Source organism: Garra rufa, chromosome 19 (genome assembly GCF_049309525.1).
Source record: "Garra rufa chromosome 19, GarRuf1.0, whole genome shotgun sequence".
Classification (NCBI taxonomy): domain Eukaryota; kingdom Metazoa; phylum Chordata; class Actinopteri; order Cypriniformes; family Cyprinidae; genus Garra; species Garra rufa.
The window spans coordinates 32283167-32303791 of record NC_133379.1 but is presented as its reverse complement, the minus strand read 5'-3'; the positions used below and the strand labels follow the sequence as shown (position 1 = coordinate 32303791).

The window sequence follows — 20625 nt, the reverse complement described above, 5'->3', positions numbered from 1 at the left end:
TAAATATCTTTTTTTTTTCATTTAGTACTGCTCTTCATAGGCTACAGAAGATAGTTACATGTTCCCAGAAGACGAATTTAAATTTACCCTGATCTTCAAATTCAAAAAGGTTTCTTTATGCTTTTTTTCCTTCTGGAGCAATAGTGAGCATTTAAACCTTCTGTTATAGTTGTGTATGAGTCCCTCAGTTGTCCGCACTCCAACCATTTCACCATTTGTATCACTCCGCTTTCAGTATTTCTGACAGCGAGTGTCATGGAAGATGCACAAATCCACTGTTATTTTGTAAATAATACTGTTTTTTGTGTCACGGAATGTAGTTTTAAAATTTTTCCAGGCGAGAATGTACTTAAATCTATCTTATCTTGAATCTAATAATCTGTTACCTTCAGAAGCAACAAAAGATAGGTAAGTTTTTACCTCCTGGCTTTTAATGCATTATGTTTCCTTCTGAAGCATCAATGAGCATTTGAACCTTCTGTAATATTTGCATAGGAGTCCCTCAGTTGTCCTCAGAAGAATAAAAAAAAGTTGTTGATCGTTCAGGTAAGAACACTATATTAAGAATCAAGTGTATGTAAACTTTTGAAAGGGGTCATTTTTATAAATTCAGCTATTTTCTCGTGTGGCCTTATGTAAATGTCTTCTATGTGAAATATCTTATTCAGGTCAGTATTAAATAAAAAAATAACATGCATTTTGTGTGATCCTTCTTATTTTGGTAAAATAATTAACATTTTGCATATTCTGCAAGGTGTATGTAAACTTTTCCCTTCAACTGTCATATTTTGATTTAAAAAGACATCCCTTACAATGCCACCAATACCAAAAATGAACTCTTACAAGATGACAATTTTTATGCCAACCAGCAGTATGGAAAGCTAATGCATCGAAGATGAATATTTTATTGTAGCAGACCATCAGCTTTGCATTATTCAAAACCAAACCTGATTTGAGGAAATCAATGATGTTTGTCATTTTATAGTTTGCATTTATTTATTTAAGAAGCCAGAGGTTGGATGCCAGCAGGCTGTCTCCTGAAACAACCTCAGGTCTGGCCCAGGATCTGATAGGTCTGATGCCACAGGGACATGCTCTCGAAAAACAACCCAATGCCCGTCTGCCTACAATGAATCAATAGGCAAGCGCTTTATTATTATGATTTTACTTAAGAGAAAAAAGATGCCCTGGGAAAATAAAGCTCAGGTTAATGAAAATGATTATGGATATCTTCTGTCTGCTAGAGATCATAACATTTTACTTAATCTGAAACGGGTAGTTTTCTTTGATTGGAGGTGTCCTTGGGGTATGTGAACTCAAGAGCTGATTCTTGCATGATAATGCACTTAAATTGGTCTTGTCTTTCAAATTCAGGGATTTTTAAAGGGATTTTTCATTAATTATTCACCCTCTTACAGTTGAAAAAATGTTGAGAACTTCATTCTTCTTCAGAACACAAATTACAATATTTTTGATGAAAACTGACCTCCTCCTGACCCTGCACATACAGCAATGCAGCTGACACATTCAAGGCCTAAAAATTATATTGTATAAAAAAGCTCTAACGTCATTATAGTAAAGTGTGTTTTGCATGGCAAACTCCTCAGATTTTCTTTTAGAATTATAAAAATCTTGTTCGAGTTGATTTCGCTCAGGAGAGTGAACTGTAAGTGTCACAGAAGGGGGAGAGGAGATGAATTATGCAGACTGATAAAATTCTCCAAGCTCCGCAAGAGTCGTCAAAACAATACACTTATCAAACCACGTCCCTCTTTCAAATTACTTCCACCTTTTTAAATTAACCTGTGCAGACTTGGGCCATCTTTTGTAAACTCCTCTTGACTTTACAAGGGGAGCTTTTTTTAAATTGTGTATCTTATTAAAATTTTCAGGGCTGGTTTGATAGAACCAAAGAGAGAAATGTCAGCGCTACTGTTCATGGCCTGTGCCTCTCTCCTCAGCTTACTATTGATTTGGAAGAAAATTGACATGCAGTTTTGTCGGTATTTGCCATTTTAGGATTTTTATATTACTGTTTGGGCTACAAATTTGTTTGGTCTTTCAGGCGTGACAGACATTTTTAATGAGAGCAGTAAAATAACTGGAGTCTGGAAACTGATAAACTGTCTTTTGTTTGGAATTATTGAAGTAGAACCTGATTCTTTCTGTCTTTAACCTTCTCACTGCATTTGGCTCTTTCTCACTCTCATTGATGCAAGTATGAGTTTTTTATGCTCATGTTTATAAAACGAGTATACCATTCTAGTGTATTCTTTATTATTTTGTATGATGTCCAAAAAAGTATTGCAGATGGTTGCTTTCTGGGCAGAGGGCTTCACTCTTTTATTTATTTTATTAAATATATACACTACCAGTCAAAAGTTTTTGAACAGTAAGATTTTTAATGTTTTTAAATAAGTCTGTTCTGCTCACAAAGCCTGCATTTATTTGATCTAAAGTGCAGGAACAATTTTGAAATATTTTGACTATTTAAAGTAACTGATTTCTATTTGAATATATTTTAAAATGTAATTTATTCCTTTGATTTCAAAGCTGAATTTTAGCATCATTACTCCTCTTCAGTGTCAAATGATCCTTCAGAAATCATTCTAATATGCTGATTTCTTACTATATAAGAATTTACTAATTAATTTTCTTTTTCTTTTCAGTAATCTGGTGACTTAAGTACTGCTCACCTCTACTTTTCTATTTCAGGCATCTTGAACTCTGTTCCCAACCCCTGCTGATCCATTGAATGAACAGATAGCATTTGGGATTAGCAAACCTCCTCTTAAGTGATATTAATGTCTCATGGTCGTTCACCAGTGGACCTTGTGAAAAGCAATGAAAGCGTTTGGGTAAATATGACTGCCAAAGACATTAGCATTCTCTCCGGCAATTTCCTTCTACCAACGCCCTAACATCCCCCTCCCCCGCCCAAACTACACCTACCCCTTCCCTTGTTATAGATTGTGACCGGCGGTAAGAAATGCATTATTCATATCGGCAATGTCGTCCGTTGATGGATGGCTGTTTGAGAGGCCTGTCCGTTAAATAAATCAACAAATAAAAATGCTAATTCTCACATTTCAAGAGGGAGCCTTGCCAAAGTCCCACCCCATCAGCCATCCACCACTAGTGTAAGCTCTCTTTCTCTTTCTCTTTCCCTCCGATGCAAATGTGCAAAAGAATTGTCGGATGGCAATCGCTAAAATAACAAAATGAGATTCCCGGATTGGACATTACTATCATTGTTATAGGACTGTATGCAAATGAAACCTAGATTCAAGTTTCAGGCTTAAAAGCAAAAGAACATTAACCAGGTTGATCTATTATGATGTCATGAAATATTTGTACCAGTTTTTTATTATGAGTGAATATATGAAGTTGCATACTGACATTCAGCGTGCAAGTCTCTTTCTCAAACAGTCTGGCTGTTGTGACTGGCTCTGTAATTGCTAGCAAATGAAACATACCTGACGGATAAAGTGCAAATGTTGTTTGTGTTTGTTAGTTATGATCATAATTCTTGTAACGTAAGATTTATTCCAGAGTAATTTTATTAAGAAATCACCATTTATACAAAATAACAGCAACATCAAAGACTGAAATGAAACATTTCTGATGTATGTATTACTGGAATATGGGTTAACAGTACAAAAACAATAGTTAAAGTTGACATTAAAGGGATAGTTTACCCCAAAATTTTGTCATTAATTACTCACCTTCATGTTGTTCCAAACCCGTAAGACCTTAGTTTATCTTCAGAACACAAGTTAAGATATTTTTGATGAAATCCAAGAGTTTTTTGACCCTGCATAAACATCAACTTAAAATAGTCCATGTGACATCAGTGGTTCGACCCTAACTTTATGAAGCTACGAGAATACATTTTGTGCACAAAGAAAACAAAAATAATGACTTTTTTCATGCATCGTGGTACTTTCGTGAACGCGTGTTGAAGACTGACATGTAAGAGAAGAAATTGTTGAATAAAATCATTATTTTAGTTTTCTTGGGCACAAAAAGTATTCTCTTGGTTCATAAAATTACAGTTGAACCACTGATGTCACATGGACTATTTTAATGATGACCTTGCTACCTTTCTGGGTCTTGAACATGTCAGTTGCATTGCTGTCTTTGCAGGGTCAGAAAGCTCTTGAATTTAATCAAAAATATCGGTAACACTTTACAATAAGGTTCATTAGTTAACATTAGTTAACCACATTAGTTAACATGAACTAATAATGAACTGCACTTATACAGCATTTATTAATCTTTGTTAATGTTAATTTCAACATTTACTAATACATTATTAAAATCTTGTTAACATTAGTTAATGCAGCGTGAACTAACATGAACAAACAATGAACAACTGTATTTCCGTTAACTAACGTTAATGAAGATTAGTAAATACAGTAACTAATGTATTGCTCATGGTTAGTTCATGTTAGTTAATACATTAACTAATGAACCTTATTGTAAAGTGTTACCAAAATATCTTAATTCGTGTTTTGAAGATGAACAAAGGTCTTACAGGTTTGGAATGACCTGAGGGTAAGTAATTAATAACAGAATTTTTTGTGTGAACTATCCCTTTAACTGTTTTATGATATTGCTGAAATGCAGTTGGGTTGAAGAATTGGAAATGTGCATTTTAGTTTCTTCTCACTAGGGTTGCATATTAGAAATATCATTAGGGTGGCCTCAAAGAAACCTATGTAGGTTGTTCCAGATCAGTCCCTTATGAAGAACCTCTCATATAGTATAGCCAGTAGACAGCAAGGCAGATCTCTACACTCTTAAAAATAAAGGTTCTTTATTGGCATCGGTTGTTCCATGAAGAACCTTGAACATACATGGAACCATCACTGCAAAAAACAGGGTTTAGGGTTTAGACCAGAGCTCTTGTTTTTGTCTGATGGCAGCGGTCAGAACAGCCAGTATAGTACAGCATATGTAGGTTTGTTAATGGTTGCTGCCTTCAGAGCACAGGGTCAGAACCGTAACAGTAGTTAACAAACTGTCCTGGGTCCAGGTGGTCTGTCTAAGGACCAGATTCTCCGAGGTCCTTGCAATGTGTGAAGTGAGATCAACTGGTCTGTAGTCCTCAGGGAACTGGGGGTTTCCGATCTTTGGCAGCAGAACAATGCAGGATGTCTTCTAAAGCTAGGGCACCTTCATCAGTCCCAGCGTGAGGGAGAACAGGTGCTCAGGAACCCCACTGCGCTGGCTGTGTGAACATGTGTTCAACACTCTGGGGATCAATCCGTCAGCCTCAAAACTCTCATCTTTACCTGTGCAGAGATTCTCCAGTTTGCTCAGTCCTCATCTGGTCAACAGAAGTAGTGGATGGATGGGAGGAGCTGGCATAATTATAGATTTCAAAGAGATAGCTGAACAGTGAGAAAGTGAGAATGCTGTCAACATTTGTTCATCCTCATGTTGTTTCAAATCTGTGGGAAGAATCTTTTGGCTGCCTTTTTTCCTCGCAATGAAGTGTGTTTGGTTTGGCAATCCTCAATAATGACAAAATGTAGAACATTTGTCACACACAAAATTGGACCTGATCTCTTTTTTTTTTTTTAATGATGAATGAAAGCTTCAGATGCACTGTGTCAATGTGATTGACAACGTGAAGTTGTATATATTTTTTTAACGTGTGAAAATTTTGGATGAGAATTTCAGGTAACACTTTAGAATAGGTAACACTTATTCTCTATTAACTACAACTTTTCCCTCAATAAATTCCTAATTTGCTGCTTATTAATAGTTAGTAAGGTAGTTGTTAGGTTTAGGTATTGGGTAGGATTAGGGATGTAGAATAAGGTCATGTGGAATAAGGCATTAATATGTGCTTAATTAGTACTAATAAATGGCCAATATTCTAGTAATATGCATGCTAATAAGTCGTAGTTAATAGTGAATAAGTGTTACCTATTCTAAAGTGTTACCGAATTTCAACTCTGTGTGCAAGGACCTTAAGTCTTATTTTAGTTTTTATTTAGTGGACCTATCCTGATTTTTGTTTACTGGGAATTTACTCTGGGAATTTCTTTTAAGGGAACCGTATGTAGGATTGTGGCCAAAACTGGTACTGCAATCACTTTCAAAATACTGTAGAACGGTGTATCCCCTCCCGCTCCAAGGAGCTTCCAATGGCAAGTGACGAGTCTTACACAGTAATTTGTTTTTCTTCTGTTAATTATGTTTATGCTTCACAAGAGATGTTTTGCGAAGTAATTATGTATCGCAAAAATTTACAGATGGTGATTAGCCAAATATTTCGTAAAGATGTACTGTAATACCACATTTCAGTCGGAACATAGATTGTTTTCATACCCTGCTCGTGGTGCAATATAAAGCTTTTTATGAACGCATTTAGCACGGCCGACCGCGGAAAATCCACTGTGTAGCCTACGGAAGCAAAGTTAGCCAAACATAGATGAATCTTACCTGTCAAGGAGAAAATTAGCAACGTTGGCGTCTGTCTTCAAATTCTTCTCCGTTTTCAGCCGTCTCCATCTTTCAAAGGCATCTCCTATACAAATCCTTGTTTTATTTCGGATTCATAACGAGGTCTTTTAGGTTTCGTAACGTTATACATGTTTTATCCGACACGTTCGTATAGCTGCAGCTGTAACAGAGCTGGCAACCCAGATCACAAAACTCTACTGACTTCGTGATTGGTAGATAGCTGGAGGGTGGAGCCTCAGACCAAAACACAAAATGACAACAATAACATCAGTTGAGGGCTGCAACTCTCACTTTTAAATGACAATATCCTGGCCGGACAACTGTTGTCAGTGATATAAGTATTTGAAATGAACATGATTTCTTAATGTCTAGTGACATGTCAGGGCCATTTTATGATTAACTGACATAAATTTCTAACATACGGTTCCTTTAAATGTGTATGAAAACAATAAATCCAACATGATGGACAAGCTGAGATTAAAATGCATAAATTTAATTCAGTACTGGAATATGAATAGGTCAATCTTATTAAACAACAATTTTATCCTTCACTTTTAGATTAGCAGCATGCTACAGTTATACTCTGCTAGAATCAATTGTGAATCGAATCTTGCACAACGTAAGGAGTTGTTTTCTAGATTATTTGTCTAAAATCAATCACTTTTAAGGTTCCATCTTAGGTAGGTCATGGAAGGCAGCTAGAGATAATGTGTTTCCTGAGAAGTTTGAAGTTCTGACAACCTTTAATTTCTGTTTACCTTCCTGTGGAAACATTTTGAAGTTTGTAGCCGATACTTTTATGATTTCAGACCCAGAAAGTGTCAGACACGAAGGAAATAGTGGATGGCATGTATCTCAGCGTCCTGGATAATCACCACTATCATGGCTGTGAAGCAAATACTGCTTTCATATGTCAGAGGCACTCAGTGGATGACACCGTTTTCTCCCTCTCATAGGAGCTGAGATCCCTCACACACACACACACACACACATCTGTATGAATACCCACTCATCCCCTCTGCTGCATGGATGCAAATCAATGCTGTTTAGAATGAGCAGTGAATTATGTTAGCAGCATCAGTGAAGCGTGCTTTAAGAATTCATGTTTTATATCTGAAATGTGCGCGTCTGTACTCGATGAATAATTTATTAAGCACCTCGACTGAGGGGTTGAATCTTTATTAGCTTAATCTTTGTTTATTTATTCTTTTATTTATTTATCTCCTCGCTCGGCTCTCAGTTTTCCTTCCAAACTAGGAAAAAACGAGCTGGCTTGTTCTTCGTGTGCACCCTAAGGCCACATGTTTCAAAGCCTGTGAACTCTGTTGTTTATTCAGATTCAACAATGTTGTTTTTATGTAGAGAAATCGGAGGATGTACAACATTCTGAGTCATATGTAAATGGTTGCTTTTTTTTCATTGTTAGGTTGGACGACTCTTTGATTGAGCTGTTGGACATTTTCAGCCCTGAAAGGTACCGAATCAACCCCTCATCACGAAGTTTCGTCGCCCCTCATTCCTCTCAGAAGACCCTTCTCTCTGCTTTCGGCCCTAATCGGTCCTCTCTGCAAGACCTGGAGGAGAGTGCGATCTTAGAAGACATCTTTTTCATCTGTTAAAGGGTTATAATGGCAACTGATTGTTAAATATTCATGTGCTCTTAATTCTGCCTTTTAAAGTGTCTTGAAATAATCGCGGTCTTAATTTTTAACATTTTTCTTGTGCTATTGACGTATTCAAGGGTTATTTTTGCCTTAATAAAATGTGTTTATTAATAAATGGCGTTGTTTATTCAGTCACAGATGGTTGGGCAGCAGCTCCATTAAAGTCCACAGGCTTTCCAAGGAACTAACTTGGCATCGTATACGTTTAAAGAGCTTCTCGAGAACAGTTGCTGTGATCTGTAACGCGTAATCCCACTGATGAAAGTCATCTGATCAAATGAGAAATTCTCGTAAGAGTGACTAGTCAGTAAGAAGCATTTCTAGTCAGTCAAAATATTCATGAGTTTCATGAGTCATTAAATTTACTTCTGTATATATTAACAAGTGTTTTTTCTTTCCACAGGAGGAGTAGCTCGATTTTTAATGTGTCCCCTTACTTTGCTTTTCCAGTATACGCAGCGTATATGCTTTGATACTTCAAACTCGATCTGGGAGCGTCAGTATATGCAATGGGATTCAGCCAAACATCGCTCCAGGGCTATTGGTCTAATTTGATCTGAAGTGTTGTAAAGAAAGTTTGAGAGAGGCGCCCGTGTGTGTGTGTGTGCATGTAAACCCTCTGCCTTTGAAGTGGTTTCAGAGTACATCATTCGTGCCACAAATCCATAAAAAGAGAGAAAGAGATAAAAACAACTTATAAAAAGGCTTGTATAGATATACAGCAGGAAATGGGACAAGCATAATGCTGCTTTATTCTACACTGTGCTTTATTACTGGGCTTAAGCGGAAACGCGTCATTCAGTAAAATTACAAAAGAGAGTCTAGGGACCAGAGAAACGTGGAGTTGAGAACAGGGCAGGAGCTGCGGCAGCACTCCGACTGCTAATACAGCTCAATCTCATTGTGATAGGCTTGGCAAAAATCCACAGATACCACCCAGCACGCTCAACTGTGCTCAAAATGTCTGAAAATCTTTTTTTTTTTTTTTTTTTTGGTATTTTTCTCTTTTTTTTGAACCCCATTTTACTGCATTGTTTCTGTTCAGACTTGTTCTGATGAGTTGAAGACAGTGTTAATGAAGAAAGGCTATAAAACCAGAGTTGCTGAGAGTCTGATGGATTAGTGCAGTTTTTCTTCCTTTTTTTTTGTTTCCAGTGTGTTTGAAAAAGCAGTGAAGCAAACCGGAGTTCTGACAGACGCATGGAATCGCAGAACAGAAGAAAACAGCAGACAGCTCTAACAGGTGCAGCAAAAAAACTTTTGACACCAGTCCTTCATGAGTTCTACATTCTCCAAAAGGATTACCCTGATTCTGCCAGTTGCATTGTTCCATTGTGTCTCACCATACAAAAACATGTAAAAATATATTTTTAAAAAAGCATTGTTTAAATGACAAAATGATATTCGGGTGTGGATACAAACGTAAACATTTTAAACCATTTAAATGATAAACGTAAACCAGTTTAACAAATGAATACATAAATGCATGTTGGCAAAGTGACATGGATCAAATCTGATTGGCTCTTCTTTAAATACCTTACAACCATACTGCATCTCTAAGGACTAGAGTCTACCTGCTTTTAATTCAGTTTCATTTTTTTTTTATCTTTAAATCATCCAGTCCTTCTAGATTAGAAGTAAAAGACTATAAAATATGCAAACCTATATACAGAGGAACAGAGCAAAAAAGAGAAAAAAACATTTACAGTATATTCAGTAGTTCATGTATATACTTATATATATTTATAATAAAATTTCTGATCTGTCTTGTTGGTTTTGTCAACTCTACATTTCCAGATTGCTATGTAAACAGTTGCAGCTGAAACGGTGAACACGGAGAGGAAGATGATGAGCGCGAGACGGAAAGGGAGAGAAAGACAGGTGAAATGCACATCCTTGCAAAAGATCCTGGAATACCTGAATGATCATGTGTCGGAAAGGTCTAGAAGGCAAAATACAACATTCTCGGAATTCAAATCTGAACTCCCCTTCGAAATGAGGTGAACTGACTACTGCTTTAACCCCCCAGTAACGTTACTGTACAGATGCTTTACTCTTCAGTAAAGCGAATTAACCAGCTCTGGAATTATCGTATATTTACAATAGTGCCATCTCGTATAATAAGTCAGTTGCAAAGCGTAACCAAAAATCGCTAAAGTCCTTAATTCGCGATAAGAAGAAATTCAAAAACTCGCTTACTCCGAATCCGTTTGAACGCTGAAGCAGCACATGTAAACACGCGATGTGATGCGGATTCTGACGATACTTGTGCAAAACGTACATAATGCCCACTTCATTGTAACCGTAAGCAGAACGTCCAGTGGGTGTAAAATGGCGGTGTCAAGCTGCACAGGTTTGTCATGTTCAACAGATATTTGAAGGCTTCGCTGTTAGCTGTAGCTATAGTAGTTTCTTTTTGTGTTTTTTTGTTTTTATTTTGTCAAAAAAGAAGAGTGTTTCTGTTGTTTTGACATCATAATCATAATGAATGGCTGTTAGCGGTGTCGTAGCACAGTGGCGACAGGTGCACGGACGCGCTGCTAACGATTCAACGGCGCATGCGCGAACAAGGCGATCGAGGTTAGAAAAAACCGCAGGGCGTTCATTTTTAAAGCCAGCGCTCGGTTCGAATGAATAACGAATGTTTGCAGAGGCGGGAGGCAGATATGTCCATATTCTCTACTGTATTTCCGTAATGCTCCTGATTCTCTTTAAACTCTCTTGAGAGAGGAGGCCTTTTTGCATTTGTAAGTAGCATATACACTTATATACACAAAAGGAAACTCTGTGTGTGTGTGTGTCAGTTGGCGGTTATATCGGATCGAGAGGAATGCCTGCAGATTGCAGCTGCCGATTTGAGATTCTTCCCAGTGGTAAAAGTCCAAAGCAGAGCAGTGGTTTGAAACTCCAGCTTAAATCTACAAAAAAATTACAGCTCTACATATTGAATAGCCGGTTTCTATATATACACACATATAAAATATATGCATATAAATACATATATGGGTTTTGGGATTAATATCGTATGTATCCATATCTATGCTGTACAGGTGCATAAATATGAATACATATTGCTTGAACGTCTGCTATACATATACATATCGTATGTACGTTATATATAAACAGGATTGTTTATCTCAAACCTCTTTAAGATGGTCTCTTAACTACAAGGTCAGGACGTAAGATAGAAAAGGTAAGGCTGCATTATGGAACAACCCTTCCCATGCACCCTTTCTCTCACCACAGAAAAACTAGAAGAGAAATAAAAATAAATATTCTTCATTTTGAGCAGTAATTGTAAACTAGCGAAGTGAACGGCCTCGACGGGCCATCGGAAATAGTTCTGCCAGTATTCAAAAGCATATCAGCAATCTATATGTATGCATTTATGCATATAGTCATATATGTTCTTTTTATACATATATCTTTTTTTGTTTGTTTGTTTTGTTTTTTTTAAATACAACTCTTAAACCGATTGGCACAGCATGAGATGCAGTGGTCCGATTATGTTACAGGAGTCTTTTTTTTTTTTTTTTTTTTGTTTTCTTTTTTTCATTTGTGATAAAAAGGTTTGGTCATTTGGTCCCTACACAACTAAGGAATGACAGGTAAGTCTCCCAGCGGACGGAGGCTGCGGTTTGTGGCAGCCGTTTGCCCCTGGAAACGGACAGGCACTCCAAGAAAAAAAGTTGGCCATCCCGAGTCGAAGCGAGTTCTTGTCCTGAATTGTCACATCCTTCCAAAAAGTCTTTCAAGTTTTTTTGTTGTTGTTTTTTTTTTAATCCATTTTGTTGGTTTCTAAAACAGTTCTTTAAAAAGTTTTCCCAAAGACGTGTTCAATATTACATGATTCCCATCTAAAAGTCTATCTTAGCTTTAAAAAGTGTTTTTTTTCTTTCCGTACTACTAGATTCATAGAAGCCTTTTCAAGGGCTTACATTGTTTTTCTTTTTCTTTTTTTTAAATATATATATTTTTTGTGTTGGTCTTCAGTAGTGTGTCCTGTGGTCCTGCAAAATAAGGGCTCGGGGGTTCGGAGAAGGGAGTACGGTATGGTCCAGTAACACCGCGGCTCCCCTGAGTTAAACACTGAAGTCCAAAAAGGTCCATTGAGCCTGGTGGTGGTGGTGGTGGTATATCACGCGGCTACGTCCTCCTCATGTCCCGCTTCAGCTCTACTGTATCCCCAACCCCGATGATCTTGATCTGTTGTGTTTTCAAATACATTTGGCATGTTATCAACATGTGTTCCAGCTCTACAAAACCTAGGAAGGAAACACAAAAAGGAAAAGCATTTAAAGGTATGAAATGAAAATTCACCCCATCATGTTGTTAATCTTATTGTGAACAAATCATCCATGCATGTATTTTAAGTTATTTATTGTTTAGTCAAATTGATCTTTCCAGTGAAAACATTAGACTTCTCTGGTGACATGCTGTTTCATTGTGGCTTTAAAGACCACATCTTGTGGCTTTTAATCCATGCCTGTTAGCTTTGAGTCCTGCTGTTGCTCGGGTGTTAAAGTTAACATTTTTTTTAATGATCAACAATGTTGATGTTTTTATATAATAATGTTAATAATTATGAATGCAATTAATTAGTCAATTATAATTTCTCAGAAAATGTTCCAAAAATCTTGTTCACATCATAATTGTGCATAAAGGGCTACTATAATAAAGTTAATTATTTTATAGTATTGTTGTATTTGTTAATTATTAATACAATTAATTATTACTAAAAATTATTATATCATTATTTTTTTTTTTTGCATAAAGAGCAACTTATACTCAAGGTAATTACTTACTATATATTATTACTAATAATTATTATATACGTTTTTTTTTTTTTCTGGACAAATGGTCCAAAAATCTTGTTCACATCATTTTGCATAAGAGCTACAATACTAAAGTTAATTATTTTATATTATTGTTTTGGCAATTATTATTACAAATAATTATTATTTATTATATATAGTGCTTATTATATTACTCATTTTCCTTTTTTGAAAAACAAAAAAAAAAGGTCCAAAAATCTTATTCACATCATAATTATCATAATTTTGCATAAAGAGCTGCTACACTAAAGTTAATCATTTTTATATTATTTTTTTATTTGTTAGTTATTAATACAATTAATTACAATTATTATATAATTATTTTTATTTTTGGGAAAATGGTCCAAACATGTTGTTCACATCAATATTGTTTTATTGGTTAATTATAATACAAACCAATTATTACTAATAATCATTATTTTATATTTTATTATTTTATATTATTTATCATTTTTATATTATTTTTTTATTTGTTAGTTATTAATACAATTAATTACAATTTATTATATAATTATTTTTATTTTATATATATATATATATATATATATAGATAGATAGATAGATAGATAGATAGATATGTATATATATAGTAAATTATTCATACATATATATATGTACTATTATTTATTTATTTATTTTAGTCAATTATTCATACAATTTATTATTACCAAAAATATTGTTCACATCATAATTTTGCATAAAGAGCTACTATACTAAAGCTAATTATTTTTATATTATTCTTTTATTTGTTATTAATACAATTAATCATTACTAATAATTATTAGATTTTTTTTTTCTGGAAAATTGTCCACAAATATGTCACATCATAATTTTGCATAAAGAGCTACTATATTAAATACATTTTTATATTATTGTTTTATTGTTAATTATTGATACAATAAAAAAAATAAAGAAAAAGGTCTATTAATAATTTTATTTGTATTAATCACATTTTTGCATGCTACTATTCAGCTAAATATATATATATATATATATATATATATATATTTTTAATTTATTCATTTTTTTAAATTATTATTTTTATAAAAATAAATCTAAAGTTTGAAATAAAAAATTCTCTAAAGTTTTGCTTCTATATATTGTTTTATATTTTACTGTAAAATGACAAAAAATACTGATTAGCAAAGTGATTTTTGGAAAAGGGTTATCCAAAAAAAAAAGGGTTTAATGTACGAGGTCAGTGCTGAGACGTGCAGGAGCCGTACTGTGTGCAATGCCTCACTAGCTGTGTAAGTAGGTAATAACCTGGCCCAGTTAAAAGGCATCAGCAGGCTAAATGAATGACACAGCATTGATTTTCCATCTTCATTTAGATGAGATGTGATATGAGATGCATGGAAACGACTAATCTTTCCCCCTCTGTCAGACTAGAGGAGGAAGGAGTCCTAGTTAATATAATATTCTGTTAGACTTAAAGTCAACATGAAACAGCACTCACAATCCTTGTACTTTTATTTAAGAAAGGAAATGGCTGATTCAAGGATTGAATCACTACTTTTCAATGAATCAGTTCAAATTTTTGACTGAACCCCCGTTCACTTATATAGTGTATATCTTTGTGTCTTTTGGCTCCAAGGTGATTTGGCTTACTTGTCGTTCCCTGTGCGCAGCGGCGGCCTTCACCCCCAGGGTCAGGGGTGGCTGGGGGGAGGGGCGGGGCTAATATGGGCGGTTGGCGTCCTTTGGCCTCTTCAGCTGCACTTTGAGTCTCTTCATGCCGATTTGAAAGCCGTTCATGGACTGGATGGCGGCCTGAGCGCTGCCCGGGTTATCGAAGCTCACAAAGCCTGGAGAATGAAGGGAGAAAGATGGAGACAGAGAGAGGACGACAGGTTAGCACCAGATGGATGAGAAGGTAATGCGATGGACAGATGGACGTTAGATAGGATTGAGGGAAGGTGGAGTAGGAGGGGAGGGTGAGAAATGAGGCCAGAAATGATTTTATGACAAAGAATGAGGTGAGCGTGAAATGAAGGGAGGGAGGGAAGGGTACCGAACAAGTTTACTTAAGTCATCGTGACACATATTTACAACATGTTTAACATCCAACATATATGCACAAAGTCCATCAATACAGTACAACAGCATACATATTATACACAATAATCAGCAGCACAGAGAACATGCACAATCTAATACACAATACCCAGTCGCTCCTAGCATTAGCGAGAGGCAGTTAGCCAGATCGCCTTTGTAATGACATGCAGAGTACAGAATACTGCAAATAATTAACCTGCTAATGTTCAGATAGTGTAATGTCTCATAAAACGTAAGTGAGAAATGTATTTCTGCTACACGAGCAACTGCACTGGGAAGTACAAATAGCGACGCTACTAACTTAAATACAATTTCAGTAGAGAAAATAGCTTAGCTGTTGTCAAATTAGTTTTTTTTAAATTATTATTTATTTATTTTTGAATTTTAATTTTACTTTATATATATATATATATATATATATATATATATATATATATATATATATACAATTGTACTAAAGTTGAAAATTCTTTTTTTTAATTATCAATAATATTATTTATTTATAGTAATTTAAATTATAAAAACATATAGAAGTAAATATAATTTAAGATTATTATTATTAGCAATTATATCTTTAATTAAAAAGAAAAATGTATACATATATAAATGTCTGTTGAAAAATAAAGTCGAAAATTCATTTTAAAATGATCAGTAATTAATTATTAAAAATCATTAAGTATAATTATTATTTATTTAAAATATAATTTATTATTATTAACAATTATATTATTAATGTAATATTTTATATACTATAATATAAATAGCATGTGTATATATAATGTGTGTTAAAAAATAAAGTTGAGAAATAATTTAAAACATGATCAATAAATAATATTGATGATCAATCATTATACTTATTATTTATATAAATTATTATTTATTATAATTAACAGTTACATGATGTAATATTTTATATAATATAAATAGTGTGTATATACATGTGTATGTATCTGTTGAAAAATAGTATCAAAATAATGTATTATTTATTATAATTTAATTATTAATATTTATATATAAAATAGTAATTATTATAAAATCAATCATTATAATTATTATTAATTATTTATATTAATTATATCATTAATGTAATTTTTATATAATATAATATAAATAGAATATATATAGTCTATCTGTTGAAAATTAAAAAAATAATGTAAAAAATTAACAATAATTATTAATTATTATTTAATATTTATATAAAAATATTATTATACTATTTATAAACATTTAATTATTATTACATTGTTTAAAATTTACAGCAGTGTTTATTACATTATAATTACTATTGTTTACTTATATTAATTATGATTAATTATTATTAACAGTTATATCCCTAAGGTAATATTTTATTTTAAATAAAATCATATAAATAGTGACACTCTTAAACAGCATTTTCAGCTTAGTGTAGCTGCTTCATTAAAAACAGCTTGAATTGCTACAAAAATGCATTATTTATTATTGTTTATAGTTATATTTTCTTTTTCTGCTAAACAAAGTGTACGGTGTAAATCATCTTCAATCAATTCTTGAAATCTCAGCAATGACAGCAAAATTCTGCCGGTTAACACATGAACATTTCAACGCAAATTATTCGCTCTCATTTTCCCATCTACTTTCTCACTCTCGGCTGCTCTGTCTTGAGGTATTGTGATGATTTCAGCTGCCTCAGCATTTTTAAATCCTCACGTCTGAGTCTCTGAAACACCTCCCGCTAACTGCGTTTATATTAAGTTGAAATCGAATAGCGTTGTGTTTGTTCATGCATGGGATGCCTCTGATAAGTCAAGGAGCCAGTGAAGCTGCAGATAGCGCTAATTAAAATATAGAGGTTCACATTAGTCACAAGCGGGACACGCGAACACGCTTCTGCGCTTTCCCCCTACAGCCTTGTGTCCCGCGCTGATTAAAGACATAAAGATGCTACACTACATCCTCTTCTTTTTTCTCTTTAATTTTCCATTCATTCGCTTTTCCTGTCTCAAGCCAGGTGAACACTGTGTGGTTTTGTTTTCCCGACCTCTACGATTGATGTATTTTAGGTGTAAAATATATATATTATCTACGACTTTGACCATGTCACCAGGCCAGGTTAGTTCTGACATTGGCATTTTCAGACAAAACTGAAATAATAGCATAAATCCAAAATGAAAAACCCCAAACAGTGAACTTTTGGTCACTTTGATAGTCTGATTACAATATTTATGTGGCATGTGTATACAAGCTCATACCCACGTCTGTCCAAATTTATGACATTGGAGGTACTTTGTAATTTATCGCTCATTGGGGAAACATGTCATACTAAGCTATCTGAAACTCAATTTAGCCCTACCATCCCTAAAACTTAGATCTTAGATGGCGAAATTGTAGCAAAAAGCACACAGTGTGCACCCGGCTTCAATCGAAAGCTTTGCTGTGGTAGAGAAATGAGGTAAAAATGTTAATAGTGTGAGTAGGAATGAGAATAATCTTCACAGGTGTCTTATCATTTTTACCCACCAAAGCATTTACTTTGGTTTGTCGCCCGATCCACAAACACTTTGGAGGAGATGACATTACCGAAAGGCAGGAACATCTGCATCAGCTCGCCGTCCCCAAACTCCTGAGGGAGGTGATAAATAAACAGGTTACAGCCCTCCGGCCCTGGAGACAGAGAAAGAGAGAGAAAGACAAGGAGGATTGTGGGATACAAAGGATTAGAGAGGCGACAGTTAGACAGGCGAGAGCAGATAGCACAGAAAGAATAGGTGGAAATGAAAGGAATAAAGAGAGATGGTGGGCTAAACAAAAAGACAAATGGCTAAATTAGACTTGGCTTGCCAAAGTAGAAACTATAGAAACGGTTTCTCTTTATTGAGCAGTTGCCTTGGCATCTAAAAGTAGCAATTCTCCCTTTAAGTTGTATAGATGAAATAACTGTACAAACAAATACTCTGCAATGACACTTCCAGGTTCTTCAGGCACTCCTGAAAAGAGTTGTTTTAGATTAGCTGATCCTTCAAACTGAGTGTAAAAAGAGCAAAAGGTACTGTGTAGGCGAAACTCGTTTATAAAAGATTATTGGAGATTTGGGATTCTTCACGTTTCAATACATAGAAAGGACAAACTTCATCGAAAAAATTATTATAGTTCACGGATCATGGTCATTATGATCTCCTCTGCTGTAATAAGGCCTGACTGACCTTGAGCTTTTTCATCGAATCACGGCACTTACTATGATTGCAAAGGTTGTCTTTAATTTCTTGGGACGTATATAAGGCCCATCACAGACCACAATCTAGTGGGAATGACTGCAGCATACACTGGCTGTTTGTGCAAGGATACAGTGCCTTGCAAAAGTATTTATACCCCTTAATTTTTTTCACGTTTTATGCTGCTGCCTTATGTTTAACGATTAAATGACTTTTTTCCACATCTATCTACACTCCATGCACCATAATGACAGAATTATCACAACTTCATTCATTTATTACGAATAAAAAAACTGAAATAAGTACATTGCATAAGTATTCATTCCTTAACTCCGTACTCAGCATCTTTACAGTCTCAAGATTTGCATAGTAACACTCGGCAATTATCTGCCATTCTTCACCTCACCTCTTCGCCTCTCAAGCTCTGTCAACTCAGATAGGGTCTGGCAGACATTTTTTAGGTTTCTCCAGAAATCTTTGATTGGGTTCAAGCCCAGGCTGTGGCTGGGCCACTTAAGGACATTCATAGAGTTGTCTATAAGCCACTCTTGCTGTGTGCTTAGGTTCTGTTAAGGCTATCTTACTATTTTGGTGCATTAAGCTTTTCTTCTACTCTGACAAGTCCCTCAGTCCCTGCCGCTGAAAAACAGCCCCACAGCATTAGGCTGCTAGCAGCACACTTTAGTTTTGAGATGGTACTCTGCAAGTGATGATCAGTGCTTGGTTTCCTCCAAACATGATTCTTGGAATTGAGGTTCATCAGACCACAGAATCTTGTTTGAGGGTCCTTTAGGTGCTTTTTCATGTGTCTTTACTGAGAAGAGGACTGAGTTTGGCCACACTGCCATAAAGCCCAGATTGGTGAAATGTTGCAGTGATGTTTGTTCTTCTTTAAGTTTCTCCCATCTGCATATATGATCGTGAAGCTCAACAAGAGTGACCATTAGGTTCTTGATCACCATTCTAGCCAAGGCCCTTTTCCATCAATTGCTCAGTTTGGCCAGGAGGCCAGCTCTAGAAAGAGTCCTGGTTGTTTCAAACTACTTCCATTAAGAATAATGGAGACTACATGCTTCTGTGAACCTTCAATGCAGCAGAATTTTTCTGAACTCTTCCCTAGATGTATATCTTGTCTCTGAGCTCTACAGGCTTTTTTTTTTACCTTAGGTCTTGGTTTTTGCTCTGATAATCATTTTCAGCTGTTAGACCTTTTATTAAGAAGTGCGTGTCTTTCCAAATCATACCCATTCAATTGAATTTGCCACATGTTAACTTCACTCAAAGTGTAGTAACATCTACAAAAAATATGAATCCTCCTGAACTAAATTCCAATTGTCCCAGATAAGAGTATGAATACTTATGGAATTAAATCATTTACGTTATTTATTTTTAATAAATTTACAAAGATGTTAAAAACCAGTTTTTTGCTTTGCCATTATGGTGTATGGAGTGTAGATTGATGTGGAAAAAAAGTAAAATAACTCAGTTTGACATAAGGCAGCAACAAAAAATGTGAAAAAAATGAAGGGGTATGAATACTAAAAGTTAAACTGATTTTGTCCACAGTCTCAAAATAATGTGTCTACATCCGTTTCTAATAACTTTAATTAACATAAACATTATAACATGGTATAATGCAAAACAGAAAATGAGAACCACAGAAGTGAAACTTTCTCTATCTGCACTCAAACAAAACTATCTGAAATCCACAATTGTCAAATCATGCACATGGTGTACTGACATTTGCATAGCAGTTGTCTTTCTTTTTGTAAAGTAAGAGTATAGTAACCTTCACCTGGAACATCAAATGGTGACTCTGTATGATGGTTTGTTGGTGATGTTTCTGTATAGTTTATAATAGCAGCCACTGGAGGGAGACGAAACCACAATCTTGCGTTTAATGTTTTACAAAGTCAGCCAAGAACACCAAATTTAACTTAAAGGATCATTCGAGGTTATTTCCTTAATGTCTGTGGATTTCTGACAGGCTGTAAATCACCAGAGACAATTATTTTAACTCATTCTGTAATAGGCAATATGCAACAATATACGCTGTATGGGTCAAACATTTTTTGATTAGTAATATGCATGGCTAAGAACTTAATTTGGACTACTTTAAAGGTGATTTTCTCAATATTTTTTGCTCCTTCAGATTCCAGATTTTTAAATAGTTGTATCTCAGCTAAATATTGTCCTATCCGAACAAACCATACATCAATGAAAAGCTTATTTATTCAGAAAATATTTTTTAAAAATATGACTTATGGTTTTGTGGTCCAGGGTCACATGCCAATTTGCTGCTTAAGAAACATTTATCAATGTTGTTAATCAATGAAACTAGTTGCTGTAGAATATTGTTCTTTTTTACTTTGAATAGAAAGTTCACAAGAACAGAAATCTTTT

At 34.8% G+C, this 20625-nt stretch overlaps 2 protein-coding genes across 3 annotated transcripts in view; one reads left to right on the top strand and one right to left on the bottom strand.

Moving 5' to 3' along the window:
- Positions 1-8569, top strand: part of kiaa1328 (KIAA1328 ortholog) — a 29208-nt gene extending 20639 nt beyond the window's left edge. Inside the window, exon 10 of one of the 2 annotated variants that reach the window (XM_073824167.1) lies at positions 7904-8569. In XM_073824167.1, the coding sequence (XP_073680268.1) occupies positions 7904-8096 (193 nt within the window). In that variant the 3' untranslated portion in view covers positions 8097-8569. The remainder of the gene's footprint in view (positions 1-7903) is intronic. The other variant, XM_073824166.1, reaches the window with a different exon arrangement.
- Positions 8570-8894: 325 nt separating this feature from the next.
- celf4 (CUGBP, Elav-like family member 4) overlaps positions 8895-20625 on the bottom strand; it is a 26886-nt gene continuing 15155 nt past the window's right edge. Inside the window, exons 8-10 of the mRNA XM_073824026.1 lie at positions 17591-17811; positions 14588-14784; positions 8895-12406 (exon numbers count right to left, since the gene is read on the bottom strand). Coding sequence (XP_073680127.1) covers positions 14657-14784; positions 17591-17811 — 349 coding nt within the window. The 3' untranslated portion in view covers positions 8895-12406; positions 14588-14656. The remainder of the gene's footprint in view (positions 12407-14587; positions 14785-17590; positions 17812-20625) is intronic.